The sequence below is a fragment of the Dermacentor variabilis genome, chromosome 10 (genome assembly GCF_050947875.1).
Source record: "Dermacentor variabilis isolate Ectoservices chromosome 10, ASM5094787v1, whole genome shotgun sequence".
Lineage (NCBI taxonomy): Eukaryota > Metazoa > Arthropoda > Arachnida > Ixodida > Ixodidae > Dermacentor > Dermacentor variabilis.
In genome coordinates, this window is record NC_134577.1 from 51,383,725 (window position 1) to 51,406,139 (window position 22,415).

The 22,415-nt window shown below is 48.6% G+C and overlaps 1 protein-coding gene and 1 pseudogene across 4 annotated transcripts in view; both read left to right on the forward strand.

The window, feature by feature from the left end:
* LOC142560538 (membralin) overlaps positions 1 to 22,415 on the forward strand; it is a 235,722-nt gene that overhangs the window by 179,043 nt on the left and 34,264 nt on the right. For all 4 annotated transcript variants that reach the window (XM_075672718.1, XM_075672715.1, XM_075672716.1 and 1 more), the window contains one exon: positions 11,292 to 11,349. In XM_075672718.1, coding sequence (XP_075528833.1) covers positions 11,292 to 11,349 — 58 coding nt within the window. The remainder of the gene's footprint in view (positions 1 to 11,291; positions 11,350 to 22,415) is intronic.
* On the forward strand, positions 15,802 to 15,976 carry LOC142562596 (U2 spliceosomal RNA; annotated as a pseudogene).

The window sequence follows — 22,415 nt, forward strand, 5'->3', positions numbered from 1 at the left end:
AACTCTGATTTAACGAGGTTTCACTGTACTATCAACACCCACCGCAAGGTTGTGGTTGCTCAGTACTGTGATTCTCGCAGTCTGGGTCCTCCATGAAGCACAGTGCTTCATTTTTGCAAGAGATAAGGGAAGGTGCTTCCATAGGCATTAACATCAAAAGAAGCTGTCGCTATCAAGCCATAGAAGTGACATTTCACTTTGTCAACCAGCATATGGTGGATGTCCTTCTGGTACTTTTCAATTGTTAGCTAGACTTAAATGGGTGATTGTAATGGACATCAGCAAATGTTCACGTTTGTTGAAAAGGTGAGCAACTCCGTAAGGTAATTTAATGTAACACTGCATATCATTCATCCCTAGAATTATGTTTCGTGTGTTACAATTGCGAAAATCTGCATATATGGGTAACATATATAGGGTGTCCCACATAACTTGAGTGAAGATTTCAAAAATCAAAGGTGCGTCGGAAGGGAATTGAACCAAATGCATGTTATTTGCACTGGCCTATAGTAGCTCAGGCAATTTTTTGTTTTCCCCATAACTCACTCATTTATTAAGTTTAATTAACCAACTTTATTATTATTGGCTGAGGACCCTAAGTATAATATGCAGATTTGTAGAGCACTTTCAAAAACTACCGATCGAGTTGTCTCCTGTATGGTATGTTTCACGTGGTCCTTCTTTCCGGGTTGCAAAAAAAGCCCATGAAATGAAAAAAAAAACCCACCTGACAGAGTGCTTGCACAGTGGTATCATGCTGCTCTCAAGCATGCGTTCGGTGAACAAGGGCGGCTGCATTGTAGTTGGCGAGGGGGAAGTAACAGGGTGTTCTTTATCTCAGCAGTGCTTGGCCAGCAGTATTCACTTGTGCCATCATCTGACAGGAGCCGCCAGCCCAACTGCCTACAACCATCATAACTCACATCATATGCTTCTCAAGCAGCACTGACTATGTTCCAATCAAGCTATCTAATCATCGTAGTGTTTCTACAACCTCCTAAAGTATTGACACTTGTGACTTATCTTGTGAAGGCTTATCAAAGTTCTCACAAATAAAGCAAAGTAAGGAAAATTCTTTGCCATTCCCCTATGTGGGAATCCAACCTACAACCTCCCAGGCAACCCGCCACAGTAGCTTATTGGCTATGGAATTGCACTGCTGAGCTTGAGGTTGAGCATTTGATTCCAGCTGTGGTGGCCACATTTTGAGGATGGCGAAATTGATAATGCTTTTTACTTAGGTTTAGGTGCAAGTCAAAGAACCCCAGATGGTAAAAATTAAATCTATGAAGTCCCCCTCCCCCTATGGTAGGCCTCATAATCAAATCATGTTATTAGAAAGATTTAGTACTGCATATGTTGCGTACGTAAGATAGCTGCATTCTGCAAAGTGTGCATGTGCAGAGCGCAACATGAACGGTACAAGATGCGTATGCGGCTGCCGCGTACGCACGCATCCGATTCTTGTGTGCGTACATAGGGAGCCTTGCGTGCTGCTCTCGTTGTTCTTGTTTGTTCGGGAGAGTGCAAGACAAAGGAGTTTTGGAGAATGGCGTCAAAGGCGACCATCGGAATGCTATAATTTTCCATGGCCTACGATTTAGCTTTGCTGCACGAAGTGAACGCGTAGAACCCATTCCAGGTTCCTGCACGGTGGGAATCCATAGCAAAAAATATGAACTTTGTTTTTGAGAAACTGTTCAGAGTGCGCTGTGTAGAGGATCCGATTCTGCCACCGTGAGCGTCTGCACAACGAGCGGATGTTTATGCTTGCGGCGCCGGCCTCCTCGGCTTGGAAGGCACGTACAGTAAAGGCTCAGTTTCACCGCCGCGCGGCTGCTCGCCGGTTGCTCTCAAAGTTCGTTCTCTTCTCCCTGCGCGCGTCTGTCTATAGCAGATGCAATTCGCGCCCCTATAGCCCGGAGACCCAGACGTAGCAAGCACACGCGATGGAAGGCGAAACGAGCACTGCAGCGTCCAGCAACAACGCTCCGGATCCTCAGCCCCAGTCAGCAGTGACAGCCGACATCCCTGCCCCTAGCGCTGCCATGACGCCATTTCCAATGCCCAGCTGCGGCTGCCGCCGTTTTGGCCGAAGAATCCCGCCGTGTGGTTCACGCAAGTAGAAGCCTTCTTCGATCTGCAGCGCATCACATCGCAACATGTGATGTACCTGCATGTCGTCTCAGCACTTTCCTCCGAGGTAGCTGATGAGTTTGACGATGTCATGAGAGCCCACATCCGGCAGCACACTGCGACTGTTTCAAGGCCATAGTGCTCACACGCAAAACTGTGCCCGAGAGAAGCCGCTTGCAGCAACTCCTCAATGCAGAAGAACTTGGCGATCGCCGACTGTCGCAGCTATTACATCGGATGCGATAGCTACTCGGTGACTGTACCCAAGACTCCGAGAGTCCACTATTGAGTGAGCTATTTCTGCAACGCTTACCTCAGACACTTGTCGTGGTTTTGGCAGCTGCGGATGATATGCCTCTTGACAAACTGGCAGAGCTCACGGACCGCGTCAATGACTACTCCGGCACAAGCTCCGCAGTGTCCTCGACCACTTTCACATCAGACCTCGAGGCCTGGCAATCTCGTCTCGAGGAGAAAATTGACATGCTGATGGACACCATGGCAGCAATGCAGGTGGACACGCCTCGTCGCTCGCCCCTGGCTAGGGCTGGCTCACGTTCGCGTTCGCGTTCTCGCCCAAGACACACTTCCGACAGCTTCTGCTGGTACCACACCAGGTTCGGTGCCAGCGCTGCAAAATGTCGACAGCCTTGTCGTTGGCAGGGAAACATGGAAGCGAGTCACTAATGGTGGCGCGTGACTCAGCCGCTACACGAAGCCGCCTATTCTACATCACAGGCAGGATCGCAGGTCATCGCTTTCTTGTGGACACTGGTGCAGAGGTGAGCGTCATTCCTGCCTCCCGCCACGACCGACACCGTTGTCCGAGGACTGCGCCTTTGCAAGCTAGGAATACATCCACAACTGCAACATATGGCCAACTCTCCCTCACCATTGACCTGGGCCTGTGTCGCATATTTCGGTGGATTTTCATCCTCGCCGACGTGCGCTTCGCCATACTAGGTGCGGACTTCCTTACCCATTTCGGTTTGAACGTGAATCTCCGCTCCCGTCAACTTGTGGACTGTACGACCAGCCTCTCCGTGCAAAGTATCCTCGCACCACTGTGCGCCTCTACGCAACCAGCTCCGCATTCGCCATCATCATAATTTGCCTCTATCCTCGGTGAATTTCCTGAACTTATCAAACCTAGCAACCTGGAACTTCCGGTGCAACACACGGTGACGCACCACATCGTCACCACGGGTCCTGCAGCGGCCTGCAAGCCACGACGTCTTGCTGGAGACCGCCTCGCCACAGCTTGCAGAGAATTTGACCACATGCTGCAATTAGGCATAATCTGCCCATCGTCAAGCAGCTGGTCATCTGCCTTGCACATGGTGCCCAAGCATGACCCCGGAGATTGGCGCCCTTGTGGAGACTATCGTGCATTGAATGCTCGCACCGCCCCCGACCAGTACCCACTCCCGCACATTCACGACTTTGCTACCACTCTTGCTGGAACAACCATATTTAGCAAGATTGACCTAGTCAAAGCATATCATCAAATTCCTGTGGAACCACTGGACATACCGAAGACTACCCTCACAACACCTTTTGGCCTATTTGAGTACATCCGCATGCCTTTCGGGTTATGGAATGCAGGCCAAACTTTCCAACGCTTCATCAATGAAGTCATACATGGTCTGCACTTCGTCATCGCCTACCTTGATGATCTGCTGGTGTCAAGTTCTTCACCAGAGCAGCACGCTGACCATCTATAGTTGCTGTTTTCATGACTGCAGGAACATGGCTTGACTATCAACACAGCCAAATGTGTATTTGGTGTTGACAATGTCGAAATTATTGGACACCTTGTCACACCTGAAGGAATCAAGTCATTGGACAGGAAGGTTCAAGCTCTGCGGGGTTTTCCACGCCCAACGTCGCTTCGCAAGCTCCGTGAATTTCTTGGGCTTCTGAACTTCCACCGTCAGTTCCTGCCTAATATAGCGTGCATCATTCTACCTCTGACCGACATGCTGAAGGCTCCAAAGGCACCATCTGCGATCTTGGAGTGGACATCCGAAGCAGACGCTGCCTTCCAAGAAGCCAAGAATGCCCTGGCACACGCCACCCTCCTAGTGCATCCCCTAACTGACGCACCCATGCGGCTCATCACCGACACCTCCTTCAGTGTCGTTGGTGCAGTTCTGTAACAATGCCAGCAGAATTTGTGGTGTCCACTCGGTTTCTTTTCGCAGAAGATGAAGCCGGCAGAAACTCAATACAGCACTTTTGACCGCGAACTCCTGGCTGTCTACCTTGGCATTCGCCACTTTCACCACCTTCTCGAAGGTACCGTGTTCCACGTATTGATGGATCATAAGCGACTGACATTCGCTTTCCGTGGAAACCACACTACACACATGTCCTGGCAAATTTGGCACCTGCATTTTATCTCCGAATTCACGGTTGACCTACGGTACATCGAAGCACCTGTTAATACGGCTGCCGATGCCCTGTCACGTGTTGACGCCTTTTCCACTGCTGCTGTGGATTCGAGATCATCGCAGAAGCACAGCATTCTGACAACGAGCCGCGTGATCTGCACGCAGGGTTCACATCTCTCTCGTTTGCTGAGGTGCCGCTGCCATTCTCCTCCGGTACGATTGTCTGTGACATGTCAACAGGCTGTGCCCGTCCATTTGTGCCTTCCTCGCACCATCGTCAAGTTTTTGGCAAGCTACACGACTCGAGCCATCTTGGTGTTCGCGCCACTCAGCGCCTCATCACCTCCCGTTATGTGTGGCCCGGCATCAACGCAGATGTCCGCCGCTGGGGTCGAGAATGTCAACGCTGCCAACGTGTAAAAACAACCCGCCACACCAAGTCACCACTTCAACCCTTCCGTCCGCCTCACTGTCGCTGTGACCACATTCACATCTATATTGTTGGTCTGCTGCCTTCATCGCATGGTAAACGATACATCCTCACCTGCGTTGACCGCTACACGCGCTGACCTGAAGCCTTTCCTGTACACGATATTACGGCGTCTATTGTGGCGTCCATTTTCATAGCCGGCTGGATATCTCGTTTCGGCTGCCACAGCAAACAACCGAACGCGGACTGCAGTTTGAAAGTGAGCTCTTCGAAGCGTTAACAAGCATCCTCAGTATCTGCCACATCCACACAACTGCATACCATCCATCAGTAAATGGAATGGTGGAAAGGCTTCACTGCCAGTTGAAAGCCGTCCTCACTGCCCGTGACGCTCGAACTTCATGGGCCAACGACCTGCCGCTAGTTATACTAGGTATTCGGTCGGCGATAAAAGAGGACCTCGGGTGTACTGCTGCCGAAATGGTCTATAGGATGACACTACGTCTACCAGGTGAATTCTTTGCACCACGTGCAGTACCCAACCTCTCGCCTCCTGCCTACGTTGAGCAACTTTGGTCGCTCTTTGAGAGCTTGCGACCAACATCAGCTCGACAGCTCTCATCTTACGACGTTTTTGTAAGCAAAGACCTAGCTGCCTCAACTCACGTTTTCGTGTGCTGCAAAGGCATCTGGCCCGCCCTCACTGCACCGTACGACGGCCCGTTTGAAGTGCTACAGCGCGGAGAAGAGACTTTTACTGTTTCTGCGAATGGCCGTGAAAGCGTGATTGCAATCGACCGTGTGAAAGCCGCGCACATGGCAAACTTGTGTGTTTCTCTTGCACTCCCGACTCGTTCCTCGCCCGATTCTCCCCCATCCAAACCCTGCCCCGTGAGTAAACACGTGTCCTGGGCATCAGCGCAACAACAGCGACCTTTGTATATATGGGGGGGGGAGCTCTGTAGAGGATCTGATTCCGCCGCCACCGCCGTGAGTGTCTGCACAACGAGCGGATGTTTATGTTTGCCGCGCCGGCCTCCTCGGCGTGGGAGGCATGTACAATAAAAGCTCAGTTTCACCGCCGCTCGGCTGCTCGCCGGTTGCTCTCAAAGTTCGTTCTCTTCACTCTGTGTGCGTCTGTCTATAGTGGACGCAATTCGCGCCCCTTTACGCTGTTTGCACGCACACGTTACATCATGTTGGTGAGACCAACAGCATCTATAGTTTCACCAATGGTTCGATGCACTGGCGGACGCAGCCAACACGCTCCGACGCTCACCCGCTTATGTATGTAGGCATTTCCCACTACTAAAAGCCCTGACGTGACATGTGCTGCTATTTTCCATAAAGCGCTTGTGTGCTGCATACATATCGTCATGGCGCAGTGCTAAAACTGTCTATTGACATGTAAAACTGCAGAATTAAAATATTGTTATGGTGAAGGGAAGGATGAAGTTGGATTGGACTAGAGGAAGACGAAGGCTGGCAGTTGCCTGAACGCCATTAACCTCGGTTGTAAATATACATTCTTTTACACTCGTGGGCCTCCTTTCTTCCTGCAACATTTTGGTGGAAGGTGCGGGGTACAATCACGGAACTTCGCAGCGGACGTCATCTACCTGCCGCCACAATGGCAAATCAACCGACACAAGCGACGCCTCAGCAGCCCGTGCCAACGGTCATCGTCACTCATCCGCGGGACCCAGGGACATCTTGTGGCACGGACAACGCCGACGTCGAGGACTGGCTTACGATGTATGAATGAGTGTGCGACAACAACAAGTGGGATCTAACTATGATGCTAGCAAACGTGATATTTTATCTAAGACGAATTGCGAAGTAATGGTACGACACACACAGGAAGCTGACCTGACGAGCTGGGATGTCTGCAAAGAAAAAATGCGAGACCTGTTTGGCAGACAGGTCTCGCATGTGGATGTCTGAGTGCGGCACGCAGTCTCGAAAAGAACTTGCATGCCGCACTCAGACATCCACAGAATCCTACGTCATGTACATACAGGATGTGCTTGCCCTCTGTCGCAAGGCTGATCATAACATGACCGAGGCAGACAAGATTGGTCACATACTGAAAGGTATTGCAGACGATGCCTTCAATCTCCTGATGTGTAAGGATTGTACCACTGTGGATGCAATTGTAAAGGAGTGCCAGCGCTTCGAACAAGCGAAGGGCTGCTGCGTCGCTCAAACTTGCTGCGACATCTTCTTGCGAAGACCCGCCGCGGTTCGTTCAGCCCGCAGGACCGGAAGATATCACGCGCATCGTTTGCCATGAGCTTGAGACTATGGCTTCGGCTCCAGTTCATCCCGACTGTCAGGAAAGCGTGCCCGCTATCTCCCTTATACAAGCGGTCGTTCGGGAGGAAATAGCAAGTTTGGGCATTCCATCTCTCTGCTCGGTCCGCCATACAAACACCTACCAGATTTCTCCGGCCGCTCGCTCCCAGACGCAAAGCTTTCCGCCATCCCGTCGCAACCCAGCTGACTGGTGCACAGCGGACGATAAACCCATCTGCTTTAATTGTTCCGGTATTGGACACATCGCCCGTCATTGCCACAACCACTGGTCGTCGCCTCCTCGGTGGTCGTCTCCGAGTCACTACCGCCAAGTACCAAACAATCGTACTTTCTCGCCCTATACGCCAACTAAGAACATCAGCGCCGACAGTGCTCCACCAAGATCTAGCTGCTCCCCGTCTCCGCAAGGTCATAGGTCCCGTTCGCCTCTCGTTCGCTGCTCTTCGTCCCCTTCTGCAACCGGTCACTTCGCTCCGGGAAACTAGGCGGTGCAGCTCCCGGAGGTGAAGCTGCAACGACGACCTGTCCCACAAATCCTCTGTTGACCCTGCCTACATGTGGAAACCTACTGGACATTGAAGTTGATGGCGTTCCTGTTAGATCTCTCGTTGACACAGGAGCGCAGCTTTCAGTTATGAGTGCTGCTCTCCGCCGAAGGCTCAAGAAGGTTCTGACACCCGCCGTACTGGGCACTGTGCGAGTTGCCGATGGGAGTACTTCACCTGACCTTGGAATGCGCACAGCACGTGTGACCATTGGGGGCCATTATACCGTTGTTCTATTTATCGTCCTTGAACACTGTCCGCACGACCTAATTCTCGGCCTCGACTTCCTTTCGAAACACTCTGCCCTAATTGACTGCTCTGCAGGTGTTGTACAGTTGGATCTACCGCTTCCTGCCGATGCAACAATTTGTGCTTCACACCACTTATGTTCTGCTGAGTTTGCAAGGCTGTCTCCACAAGCGGCTACAAATGTCCTCCTGACACCCTGTCCTCCCGTACCTGATGGCAAATACGTCGTGTCGCCGCTTACTGACGTGGTTTCGTCACGCAATATTGCCCTGCCGAGCACCTTAGTCCGGATCCGCGAAAACTGCACTTGCATGCCCATCCTCAATTTTGCATTTTCGTCGCATGTGCTGCCACACGGTCTCACCATAGCGCATATCACTCCTTTGGAAGAATTTGAGGTTTCTTCTTTGACCTCTGAATCCTTCCTCAGTACCAATGGACCTTTGTCACCCACTTCTCCGTACTCCACGCCTACAGACGGTGTTTCTAAGATGATCGCCCCTGACCTTCCTTCCGAGCAAACAGCAGCTCTTTGTCACCTCCTGACATCTTATCGGGACATCTTTGATTTGGACGACCGTCCACTTGGTCAGACATCTGTTGTCACGCATCGCACCAACACTGGTGACGCCAGCCCCATTCATAGGCGACCATATCGTGTCTCCGCAGCAGGAAGGGCCATCATACAAAAAGAGGTAGACAGGATGATGGACAAGGACATCATTGAACCTTCAAGTAGCCCGTGGGCATCACCAGTTGTCTTAGTAAAGAAGAAAGACAACTCGTGGCGCTTCTGCATTGACTACCGTCACCTCAACAGGATAACAAAGAAGGATGTTTATCCCCTGACTCGCATTGATGACGCTCTTGACTGCCTTCACGGATCCCAATACTTTTCATCAATTGACCTCCGCTCCGGCTATTGGCAGATTAGCGTCGATGAGATGGACCGCGAGAAAACTGCCTTCGTCACGCTGGACGGTCTGTACCAATTTAAAGTCATGCCCTTTGGATTATGCAATGCGCCAGCTACATTCGAGCGCATGATGGACTCTCTCTTGTGTGGCTTGAAGTCGTCTACATGCCTCTGTTACCTCGACGATGTGATTGTGTTTTCGCCGAACTTTGAGAGCCATCTGCGGCGCCTCACAACCATACTTCTCCGTGTTTTGCAGGGCTGGCCTTCAGCTCAGCTCCTCCAAGTGCCATTTTGGTCGCCATGAATTTAACATGCTCAGCCATCTCGTAAACGCCGCCGGAATCCAACCTGATCCACAGAAAGTTCATGCCATGCGAAATTTTCCTGTACCTTGTTCAACAAACGATGTCCGTAGTTTTCTGGGCTTATGCTCTTATTTCCGGCGACTTGTGAAAAATTTTGCCAACATAGCTCACCCTCTGACTAACCTTCTTAAGAAAGACGTCTTTTTGTCTTGGGGACCACTGCAGGAGAAAGCTTTCTCTACCCTTATTGAGCGGCTTACCACTTCCCCAATTCTATCACACTTTGACCCTTCTGCACCCACTGAAGTACGAACTGACGAGGGTGGTCATGCATCGGCGCTGTCCTCGCTCAGCGTCAACAGGGCCAAGACCGTGTCATCGCTTACACTAGCCGCCTTCTTTCCACGCCCGAGCGAAATTACTCCATTACTGAGAGAGAATGTCTCGCGCTCGTATGGGCGGTCGCGAAATTTCGGCCGTACCTGTTCGTTCGGAGCTTCTGCATCGTAACCGATCATCACGCCCTCTACTGGCTCTCTTCTTTGAAGGACCCAACTGGACGACTTGTACGTTGGGCCTTGCGTCTACAAGAACATACATTTTCTATTATGTATAAGTCAGGGCGCCTGCATAAAGAAGCTGACTGCCTGTCCCGCAATCCCGTGGATCAACCGGACGATACCGATGCTGACTCGGACATCAGTGTTCTATCCCTCTCCGGCTTCCTCCATATTGGCGACGAGCAGCGCAAAGATCCTGTTCTTCACACAGTTATAGAATGCCTAAGCTCCTCGCCCAATGACCCGTCCCTCCGGATGTTCACCTTGCGCGATGGAACTTTATACAGTCTAGCGTTCATCCTGACGGCCCGGAGCTTGAAGGTGATTGTACTACCTTCCGCAGTACAATCACCCAGCACTGGTTATGCTCGCAATGCTATTGACTTAGCCGCCCAGGCCCGAGAAGTCGCCCGTCATCGCCTCACAGTCTCGCAAGCTTCTCAAAAGCGACTCTACGACCTTCGGCACCGAGACTCCCATTTTTCCCCTGGTTCCCTTGTCCTTCTCTGGATGCCTTCACGTTGCGTCGGCTTGTCGGAAAAACTACTTTCCCATTATTCTGGTCCGTACCAGATCTTACGCCAAATGTCCGACGTGACATACGAGATTGCCCCAGTCGGTCAGCCTTCAGTGCCTCCCAACGTCACCAGCGATGTTGTTCACATCGCCAGGCTGAAGCCCTATGTCCCCCCATTAAGTGAGGCTCTATAACTTGCACCAGGACGGAGCTACTCCGCCGGGAGGGTGATGTTACGGTGAAAGGAAAGAAGAAGTTGGATTGGACTAGAGGAAGACGAAGTCTGGCAGTTGCCTGAACGCCATTAACCTCGGTTGTAAATATACATTCTTTTACACTTGTGGGCCTGCTTTCTTCCTGCAACAATATTTCTATCTCTTAGGCCTATAAATGCTCTTCTGCCATCCTCAAGCCATGGGCTTATGATTTCTGATGTGTGCTTGGATTAGATGTGATTGTAATGACAAATTTTGAGGCAGCCATGGTGAGATAGGCCATGATGAGGGCTGTGACCAAAGGCGCCCTATTAGACATTGGGAAAGGTTGCGATGATAGACAAGTGTTCTATTTCATTCATGAGAGAGGCATTTGTGCATTGGTATAGCACATGTAACAGCATTTTTTGACTGCAGTCACTGAGCCTAGTAAAATGCCGTGCTGGGAAGTTTTAACCTGGTACAAGGTCTGTTTTGAGGGTAGTCAAAATGGCGAAGATTGTGTTAACTTCAGGAGCCAACTGGCAGCAGTAATGCTTCACAATTACACATGCAATGTTTCATGTTTACATCTGCCTTACATGTAAGAAACGCTGTCTTTTTACTTTTTTGCTTGCATTTACACTTCAGTGCAGTTTTAGATTGTGCACAGTTAAGTCTTGTTCTACAGTTACATATATATATATATATATGCATTTTTTTTCAGACACTGTCAATCTCGATGCTGCTCCGGTACTCCCACCACCAGATATTTGTCTTCATTGGTAAGTTTGAGCTTTGATCTAGATCATTTTTGTCATGCCATAGTATTTCGGGAAGATGTACGTCCATTACCTCACGCTTGTGCACTTCTATAAGAAGTGATCTAGCTTCCAGCAATGGAGAAATCCCATTGGGTGGCACAATTGAAGTTTCCCACTTATGCCTTGCCATCTTTTGACTCCACGCTGCACTCCTTACACGTGTAAGGTAACTGCATGCAGAAAGTATCACAACAAGTTAGAAGTGTGCCTTGTTAAACTTTGCAGTTGCTACATGTTCTGGCTCTTGCTGCTCCATATCAATGGATAACATATCTTCATAGACATTACCACCCCAAAGATATAAATGTCTGTGTGTGAAAAGGGGATGCCGGCTATCAGTGAAGTTTTCCTTTCAGTTTGACTTCAAGGCTGTGTAAGAGCGCTTTGTTACAGAGCTGCACTGAACTTCAGCAGAAAGCAGCTGCAAGCGTGACGCTGATTGAGCGTATGAAACAAGACTGTTCCTGAAGCTTTCCTCTATGTTGGTTGATAATTCTGTATGGTTATAATCAGATGTGCAAGTTATATGTGCAGATGCAGATTATACGTGTGAAAATTCAGTATTTGTGCCTTGTGCAAGGCATTTGCAACACACAACCAAACCAAAAGCATGTCATTTTCTAGGAATCTGGGATCTGCAACACATGGTTTTCAATGTTTAACTTGAACAGGCTTCATTACCTGTTAATGGCTCTTTCACTGCACCCTATTAGGCTGCCACCAATTGTTATGGGGATGGGGTTTTGGCAAGATTCAACAGCGTCCACTTGGAACTTTAACCAGGTTGACCATCAGTGAAGGTTACATCATTATGGGTGAGCAGTGTGCTCCAAGACAAAAATGTTACACAAGTTTTCTTCATGCGTGCTCCTGCATGGAAGGGCAGATAAGATGGCTCTCCACGGGACGTCTCACTGTCCTTCTTATACCCTCCACCATCCAGGCAACCTCATTCTCTCTTGCTCCCTGGAAGTGGGCCCTGTCAGGACACGTGGTGTCAACTCACACAGAGGAATACGTAGAGAAACCACTCCCTGGCATAGAGTGGGGTGAAAGTAGGTCTTGTCAGGTCAGCTCACACAGAGGAATTCAGAGAGAAACCACTCCCTGGTGTAGAGGTGGCAAGCATAGGACAGAGTTGCACTGATGCATAATCCCGTTGCATGTGCCCAAAGGATAAGTATTTTCATGCTGACAAGCGTGACTATTAGGCAAGTCATGTTTGGCATCCATTGCATTCATGACCACACTAAGTGAACTGCAACAACCCCTTGCGTGCACAACCTCCTCTTCCTAGTTTTCTGAGGTGACAGTATTTGAAGGTGACTATGTCCAGCTAGTGGTGAAGCAATTACATTATCTTTGACGCTGCCGTGATGATGTCTTTAGTGCTTGTTTGGCAATTCTTACATGTTATTCACTCTAATATCAGTCAATAAAAAAAATATTGACTGTGAGTGGGCTATGAAAGCCTCAATTTTGAGCTGCCATTTCGACAAGGGGACTTGTCTTAGCCAGGCTATTGTTTTGATCAGTAAGGAAAGTGATGTTTCAAGCCAAGAACGAGTGTGAAGTTTCATGTCCCATTTAGTAGCAGCTCTTATTGTTTTTTGATCCAATCTGAAAGCTGCAGCCCAGGCGTGGTCACTACAAATTCTTATCTGAATGTCCCTAACTGCCCTATTTGTCAATAAATGCTTTTTAGTGACTTATATTTTGCAGAAGTAAGACCACGCTAACTTTATCTCCGCCTCCGCATACTGCTGAATTAGAAGCATAGCCTTGCTTGGGATGACAACATACTTGAAAGGTATGTAAGGCCTCCCCATCCATCGGCGAGCAAGCGAACCTTTCTATGGAACGCTTCGACCACCTGTCGACAGATGGCGCAACATGACCGTGCACTGCTTCCAACTTCCCCACGAGGGCCGAGAATTGTTAGTCATTTTGAGCTCGAGGTTCATGGTTCTCCAAGTGGTTGTTGTGCGCTCTTGCGACGTAAGCTCATGGGACATCGCACTGGCTCTTCTCCCATGCACTTTTTGCTGCGCGTTTTCGTCACGTGAAAATGGACGTTATCGCACCATTGACGGCGCTTCTTCACCACGACAGCGTGTTTTCCGACCCCGCGGTTGCTTTTTAATGCGATAGCTTAGGGGTCCCGTGTCGCATAAAACCCGGTGTCATAGTCTGGCGTCGGACGTCGTTTGGCGAAAAATCATTCCGAACCACAACCACACAGGCCCTCCACATGGTGCAGAGACGTTGCTGAACTAATTGAAGTCCTCAAAGTAAGATGCGTCAGAGCAATCCTAATGTACAACCTAAGCACAACCTACAAACATGATAGCGTTGGATTGTAATTTGAATATACCAGAAAACGCAATGCTGTTACGCGGAAACTAAGCATAAACCCCTTTGCCAGTGTTTCTACCTTCCATAGACGATGAGCAAAATGTGAACAGGGTGAATGCATTCACCTTGTTCACGTTTTGCTCATCGTCTTGAATTTCCATCTCCCGCATTCCCCGTGTTTTCCCTACCTTCCATAGAGCGGCGCGCTGAGCTCGGTTCCTTGCAACACCACCATCCAGATGGCTCTTTTCTCCGCGCATCCGCGGGCCACGCAAGAGGCTGCGTTTCTACTAAAAAAGCTTGCCTGCTCGTTACCTGCTTGCCTTCGTGCGTAGCATTTGCCGCCAGCGTTTCCAGGTAAATATTACAGAATTCCATAAGCTGCAGTTGCCGGGAAGTGTGAGAAGCAGTCAGGGATCATTGAATGCTATCGCATCCCACTTTTAAAAGCGAAGCTTAAGTGTACTCCAGATTTTTTTATCAAATATCAATGCGAAGATTTCTACGCACTAATGAAACTGACCTTTGTAGAGAAGGCACATTAGGATCCAGTTCTAAGAAGAACACGCATTCGGTATTCAGTTTGTTTCTTTGTATGTAATATGTCAGCCACATATTACCGATTATTACGTTAGCTTTGTTACTGCTGAGGTGTTCCTTTTAACAATGGAGTACTTACTGCCATAAAAGCTCAAAAGTGGTTATTGGTTAAACGGCGCTTCATTGAAGGCGTCTGCGGTTGTTTTTTCTTTTTTTATTTTATTGCGATAGCATCTGTATGAACGCTCGTCATCGACGCCGTGATTATCTCTGTAAAATTCAAGTGCGTTAAGATCGCGTCTGGTGCGCCGTATGTTGTGGGTGACTGGGAGGGAAACCATTTCAGGGTGAGCCGAGAAGGATGGTGGCTTGATGCATGCTCAGTGTGGGAGTTCATGTGATTACCCACGTGCTAGATGGAGGAGCGCCTGGTAGCGTGATCATGCGCACACTGCAGGTGGCAGGCAAGCCTGCGTCTGCTCCTCTAGCCCAGCCGTGGCAGCGCACGTCGCAGCCGAATGCATATGCGTGCCCTCGCACCAAATTTCGGAGGTAATCTGCAGCAGCCACAAAGGCTGGACGAGCTGAGATGCTGGCAGCTCCATCCTTACTGTTTTCTGGCACACACACACACACACACACACACACACACACACACACACACACACACACACACACACACACACACACACACACACACACACACACACACACACACACACACACACACACACACACGCACGCACGCACGCACGCACGCACGCACGCACGCACGCACGCACGCACGCACGCACGCACGCACGCACGCACGCACGCACGCACGCACGCACGCACGCACGCACGCACGCACGCACGCACGCACGCACGCACGCACGTTTCGTTTTGATTCTTCTGAGCTAAACTGCGCCAAAAAAAATTCAGTGCCATTCCACTCTGCGAAGGTGGATGATCAGCGAAGCTGTGTATGTGGGCCCCTTAATGGCGAACTGTCCATTGCTGTGCGTCAAACGCCGTATGCACGTAAATGGAAGGTGAGGCATGACTAGTCGCTCTTCCACGATATTGAGCCTCGGAAGATGTGGCACCGGGGGTATACATACCTATGTAATGCTGCAAAACGCGGCACGACTCCTTTTACTAACAAATCTCGGCACGTAGAACAGACACGTGCCTCACCGCACTCCGAGGGCGCACACTTCTTCACCGTATCCAAGGCGATCGTGCGTTGGTCGGCGTCTTGCAGTGCAATAATGGTTGTGAAGTCATTTGAAAACCACAAGCGGTCACACACAACACAGGCCACGCAAAATTGGTTCCCCGGAAACACCCTCTGAAACCTGGCCGTTGCTCCGGTGAAACGTTCCAAGTTCGCGGGGGGGCCACATGGACGGTCCGCATTTCTTTCCACCTCGCGGTCTTGGCGGGCAGCACGCTTACGTGACCGCCACCACAGCGGAAGGGTAGGAGTTGCACAAGCGCTTGGAACGCCGACAAAGAGAGTGCGATGAGAACGTAGACATGGCTGATGCGGGTTAAAGTGTACTATCTGTTCTTATCAGCTTAATCTGATACGGTTTGTATTTGGACCTAAGATATACTTACTTTTGCGAGTTGGCGGAGTACTTACAGCCTGCTTCACCTGCGCCGCGGGTCGGCCCAGTATTGCACTATCCTCGGAATCGGCCCACGTATGGAGAGAAATATTCCATCTACATGGCTCGATAGACGTATGTAATTTTTGTAATAGATGATGCAATAGACGTATGTAATAGACGTATGCAATAGATGATAGACGTATGTAATTTTTTCCAGAACCTAGCCATAAACAGCTTCACTGTTGACGTTGGCGCTACGCAGCAGCGTAGCCAGAAATTTCGTTCGGGAGGGCTCACTTTGCAGCTCGGCCTCCTCCTTATAGAAATTGTCGAGGGATCAACTACAATAAACATTAATAATAACTGCATTGGGATTGCCAAAGATGCAAACGAATTCTTGAATGCTACGCGCTGTCAAGACAAGTAATATGTATTTTTCATAAAAGAATATACTCGTATGTCTCAAAATTGTGCCCAAAATAACTTATATCAATGCTTCCATGTTTTCTGTATATTAATAAGTAAAGCAAATGTCACAAAAACTTTAGAACTATATCAGTTTGAAATCAGCAAAGCAGTGCATGCCGCTGATATGAAAAATGTAAAGGCCATGAAATGTACAAGTTGAGGACAAATATTTTAATGAAAATTTGTTAGCCTCCCTGCCTTTCTCCCATTTGCATCTCTCTTTCTCTCTGTCATTCAAGAACCTTGTTTACATTTTTGTACATATGCAACGACCAGGGAAAAATCTCAATCACGCTGCCCTTTGTTAGAATGTATTGCGCTGGAGCAGCTGTCACCGGTCGTGTATTGCGAGTAATTGCTCCAAAATTGAAGTCTCAACAAAGAGCGCATATAAAAAGCAGGAGTTCTGCAAAATATACGAGGGTGAGTCAAACGAAAGTGAGCCAATGCGAATATATGACAAACGAGGTACTTTATTTAAAAGTAGTCTCCATGAGCATTTAGACATTTGTCCCACTGACTAACGAGTCACGTAGCGTAATTCTCGTCTCACCAGCTTCAAAAATATGTAAATGACTCTATGTCATCATCCGACACGAATCTGGTTCCCTTGAGCAGTTTCTTCAAATGCTCCGAAATCTGGAAGTCCCAAGACGACAGGTCTGGGCTGTATGGCGAATGTTGCAGCGTTTCCCACTTGAACTTTGCCAGTTTTCTATAAACCACATCAGCGACGTGGGGACGGGCATTGTCGTGGAGCAGGATGATTCCATTGCTCAATTTTCCACGTCGTTTCTTCTTGATTGCGACACACAGCCGATCCGACGTTTCACAATATTGGAAACGATTGATAGTCACTCTTGGTTTAGCGAATTCGATCAATAATGGCCCCTGACGATGGCCCCTGCCCCTATAATGGCCCCTGCCAATTCATCTATGCTTATCCTCCGTTCTTGTCTAATCAGCTTTTGTAATTGTGTTGGGTGTGATTGCACGGTGGCTTTGGCCCGGTCATGTATCGTCTTTGAACTGTTTGCTCCAACGCTTCACAGTGGCCAATGAAATGCAATGTTCAACGCACACGGGAGCCATACGGCAACTAATTTCGTTTTGGGAAACATCTTCATCTGCCAATAACCTCACGACGCCACGCTGTTCAACTTTTGTAGTGTCCATTATGTCACGCAACCATGTTCGGCCCAATGTATGCACAGCCGGTCTCGAGGCAGGTGTGCAGCGTGTGCATTCAGTCCGGCCGTGGTGTATGAGGGCATCATATAACCTTGATCCTCACTCCTGCGTGTCACTTTTGTAAATGAGAGACGCTTCTGTGCCAAGTGCCACGCTGACAATGAACTGAACCATTATTGCGCATATTGAGTTGGCTCCCTTTTATTTAACTCACCTTTGTACATTAGAAATGCGAAGATACAATAGAATATACAAATGTGAAGATACAGCTTGATAAAGGGCAAAGAAATGTCACTGGAAACAAAGTTCACTGCGCATGTACATAAAACCTCGCAACAAGATATTTAAATGTATATATAAGTCTCCCATAAATCTATGTATCTAAGGAAAAATCACTATGTATGCTGCGTCAAAGAAGGCAAATAAACATGTTGCGCAACCACAGATTCACAGATTACAGCTCCTTCCCCCCTCCCTCCGCTCCCCCGATGTATCATGGCGAAAGGCGGCGTGCTTCCTCCCCGCTTTTCTCTCTTGCGCACACAAGAGTGAGCCACCATAATCTACTCTTCCATGCCACCCCCCTCTCCTTACGCTTTCACTCGCACGTACAGCATGTGGCATGCGGTCAGGGTGTTATCACCCATGGACTTTGTTTATACGGATCATGAGGGTGACGGCAGGAATGCACCTGGAGTCTCCATGTAGCTGCTATTGCAATAATAAATTAAGAGTATCCGGCAAGTGAAGTGTCCCGTGGTCCATTACTTTCCGCAAGAGAAGTAACAAAATTGAACTTTCGCCTTTCGACAATTCGCTGTGCCACAACTATGTCTTTCTTTTTTTTTTTTGTTGGGCGGGGGGGGGGGCGACAAAATGAAATAACGCAAAGAAAAGCATGTTGGCTACAATCGAATGCCTACTTTGGGCACCTAGTGTGGCTACCGAAGGAATAGTGAAGAAAACGTGAGATGCTTGGTCCACAGGGAACCATACGCATACTGCTCGGTATCCTGCACCGGCGAGACAAGATGTTCCGGAGAGGTTGCGTTTAAGCAAACGCATTGTAATCCTTCGAGTTCCCGCAGGGATGGCAGCGAGCGACAATGCATTGTTTCTTTTTCTCGTCTGCTAGCCAGAAAGCGTCCAAACCTCTGCCCGACCATAATCCACTCGTCCAGAGAAAAACGAATGCGCATCGAAGTGCGCCATGCGGTTACAGTTTACTAGAATAGGGGCAGTGTGTTCAGGAAGCGCTCGCCGCTGATGAGGCGCTTCATGTAGATAGCACGAGATGGCACTATAGGAACATGGGCTGTACGGAACGGACGGTGCAGCGCCAGCGCTGCATGTTGATATTTTGATAACAATTTTCTGTCGCAGTCAAATATACATGCAAATGCTCGGTGGATGTTAAGATGCATCCCCGAAACTCACTTCATATAAGACACGAATTATATATGCACTCCTAGCGCCTCTCAACGCCCATTAGACGGATCTATTAACCTGACAGCAAAGGCTTTGCAGACACCGAAGTAGTTGCGTAAAGCCGTTAAATTTGTTTTGATCCACGCTGCCATGTAACCAGAAATTATTCGGACGGAAAACTTGGCAGGAAATAACGCCGTAGTAAAGGACATTGAATCGATTTAAACCAACTCGGATTCCAAGTGCACACATTTTCTTTTGCACTTCGCATCCATAAAATATGTGTCCGCGGCATCTGCGACCCAACGTCAAGCGCATAGTTCCTCAACAGCTGTTGTAGAAGAGAAGGCAAAACAATATGTACGTACATAGCCCAAAGCCAAAGAGCTTCCCTGCTTGGCATTTACCTTCTTTCGCGATAAACATTTGTCCCTCGTTTTTTTTTTTCATTCTGTTTTGCGAACCCCCCGCAACTACATTTGCACAGTTTATTCGTGAATTTTTTTATTTACATAATGAAGTGCTCCCGAACGTCAGGCTCATGTGCGAGTATGAGACACACCGACATCCTACATTTCTATGAAAGAACTAAAACAGGTAGGAAAGACGCCAAGTAAAAGGGATCTCTGCAAAACTACACACACTATGCCGAAACACAGAAAAACAGTGCGAGTACATTCCATCCCAAGCAATGGACACCTACAGCGGAATTAATATGCGCAAATGAATTCCTTAATTCATTTCTTAGTTATATTAAAAATAGCTTTTTAAATGCATCGGAAGAAGTAGTGCATTCATATAAAAAAGACAAAGAAGGATCAGCATACATATGTTACACCAGCCTGCTAAGAACAGTATAGCTAACATTAAAGTGCAATTTCTTTTTTCGTCGTGCTTCTCTTCACTGATTAAGACTTTTAACGTAAAAGTGCAGCCTTGTTAGGACATAAAAATGCACAACTGCTGATTTGAAATCATCAGCATGTAATTTGCGGCTTATGCCATAGCCATATATAAAGCTTTCACTAGAATCATGACATAAACTATGCTGTTGCTGCAAAGCTCCTCCTTGCTGAAGAAGGTTGCAAATATATTCCAGCAAGTTTCTTTAGTGCTTCAAAAAGTAACTTGGAGGGATACAGCAATCCTCCCCTGTCACAAATTTCGTGAATTTTGAGACTCTGCTGCTGACACTAGAGTTCTGCAAAAGAAGAGAGCGGCAGTCCTCACATTTCTTGCGAGTAAAAAAATTCTGCACGACATACCTTGCCATGTATAATGGATGAGGCAGTCATCGCTCCTTTCCTCCACATAAGCCCGGTGCTCTGCCGGAGTACTGTTTAGCCTTTGCTCTACCAGCCTCAGATTCCCAGCTTCAATAAGTGACGCAACGTCCCCTTCCTTGTCAGAATTATCAGGTGGGTGAAGTAGCGATACCAAATCTTTATTGACCTCTGTGTTCCCTGTTTGCATTGCCTTCACCAAGTTATAAAAATACAGGCAATTCACAACAATCAAAAATTGAGACGGCGTTGGGTGATCGTTGGATCTGCACGACTACCTCACAAGAAGGTCTCCAACTTATATTGGCTTAGTCTAGATTTCAGTAGGTATTTAAAACCCTCTCCTTCCAAGTATTCTAACAGAGCCAAAGTGCTGCACAATGTCACACGGAGCCCATCTGCAGTTGACTGGCTCAAGAAGCCGCAAAGACCTTTTGCATGTGACTCCCAACGAGACAGAAACTCGAGGAATTCCTTCAGAGTCCTTCAGAGGAAGCACGCTGCAACCGGCCGCAACACACGGAGAACGCGTCCGTACAGCCCGTGCGACTGCAGCGCCGCCGCATACATCCGGGACATGTCTACGCTCCCGGCTTCAAAGCAGTGCGTGGCGCGTTCCGCCTTCTGTACACACTGCGCCCATTCTAGTACACTGTAGTGCGGTGGTCGATGCAGCACGAGAAAAGCGCGTGTGCTCTGGCTGGTTCGGCAGCCCGCGGGTACCGAGAAAGAAAAAAGAAAAAAAAAGAGAAGAGGCTCAATGTGTCCTCCCGAATAAAAGTCCAAGTAGAAAAATAAATAAGAACGTAGTTACCTGTGTCGGCTTTAGTGTCTTGACATGAAAGAAATGACATGGCAGGTGAAAAAAAAATGAAATGTTTAATTCTTTTCTGTGACATGACGGCACAGATGAACCGCCACAACGCTTCGTCTCATCGGACCTAGCTGCGTTCTTTGCCAACTTGTGTGATAGTGTGTTGATTTGGCTTGTCTCGTTGTATGGTCCGATGTAGGGCTTTAGAAAAGTCGATGCACCTTTGGCGTCAAATGTTCATAACAGCATTAAACCCGCAAAGTTCCGGAATTGAAAATCTAAAACGATTTTGGGAATGTCAGTGCACCTTTCGCATCGAAAGGCTATGAGAACTTTATACCCATAAAGTTTCAGAATTGAAATCGAAGCGCTCCGTAGATTCCGCGGTCTCCGCAAGATGCCGAGACGAGCCCGCTCGCCATCAAAACGCCCTTGAAACTTTGTGCTCGGTGGGGATCCTTGCGTTACGATATGCAACTCCTGGTGCATGGGCGTTGCCGTGAAATCCAACCCGATTTCGCAATGTTTGCGCCAAAATGTCTTTTCGAGCGTGAAAAGACCATTCTAGACAACATCGAGCATGATTTCCGGCGCAAAGGATTGTTTTGGTTGGCGTCGCATGACAGCACGTAAAAATTTCTGGGGCGGGGCGGGGGGGGGGGGGGGCTGAAGCTCCATATGACCCCACCCCCCCTGGCTACGCTCCTGGCGCTGCGTTATACCATATACCGGTAACACTCGCTGCCACTTTCGCACTGCGTAGCCATCGTACGCGCAACTTGCGTGTACTAAAGGTAAATAGTTATATGTTGTCCGTAAACATATTACCGTTTGTTAATTACTAGGTTAACGGGAGAAGTGAACGTGCAGATTTCAACAACGCTGGTATCGACAACTTGTGACAAAGGTTTACCAGAAATGGGAGGCAACTGTGTAATATCACAGAAGTGCCATTCATGTGCTAGCGAGGTATTCATATTCCTTCTCGCTTCAGAGCAAATAATTTCGCTTTGACAAACACAATTTAGAGCAGGACAACCTCTGGCGGATATGTCGTCGCTGTACTTTGTTGCGCAGCTACCGTGCGACCTGGACAGGCACGACATGCAGCGTGCGTATACCTTGCTGCGTTGTTGGCAGTGGCCGCTACCTTGGCGGTCTTTGCGTTTTATATTATTCCTTAATCTCTATTAAGGACACGACTGCATGGGCCTAGACAAAGTCATAAAATCACTTCATCGACCCTTCGCACTATATGACGTCGTATGGAGACCATTCGGAAACGATATCGTCGGCTCTGCCGTTTCCCCCAAGTTTTGTAGCCTGTTCACGGGGCTCTTGCCCGTCATTTTG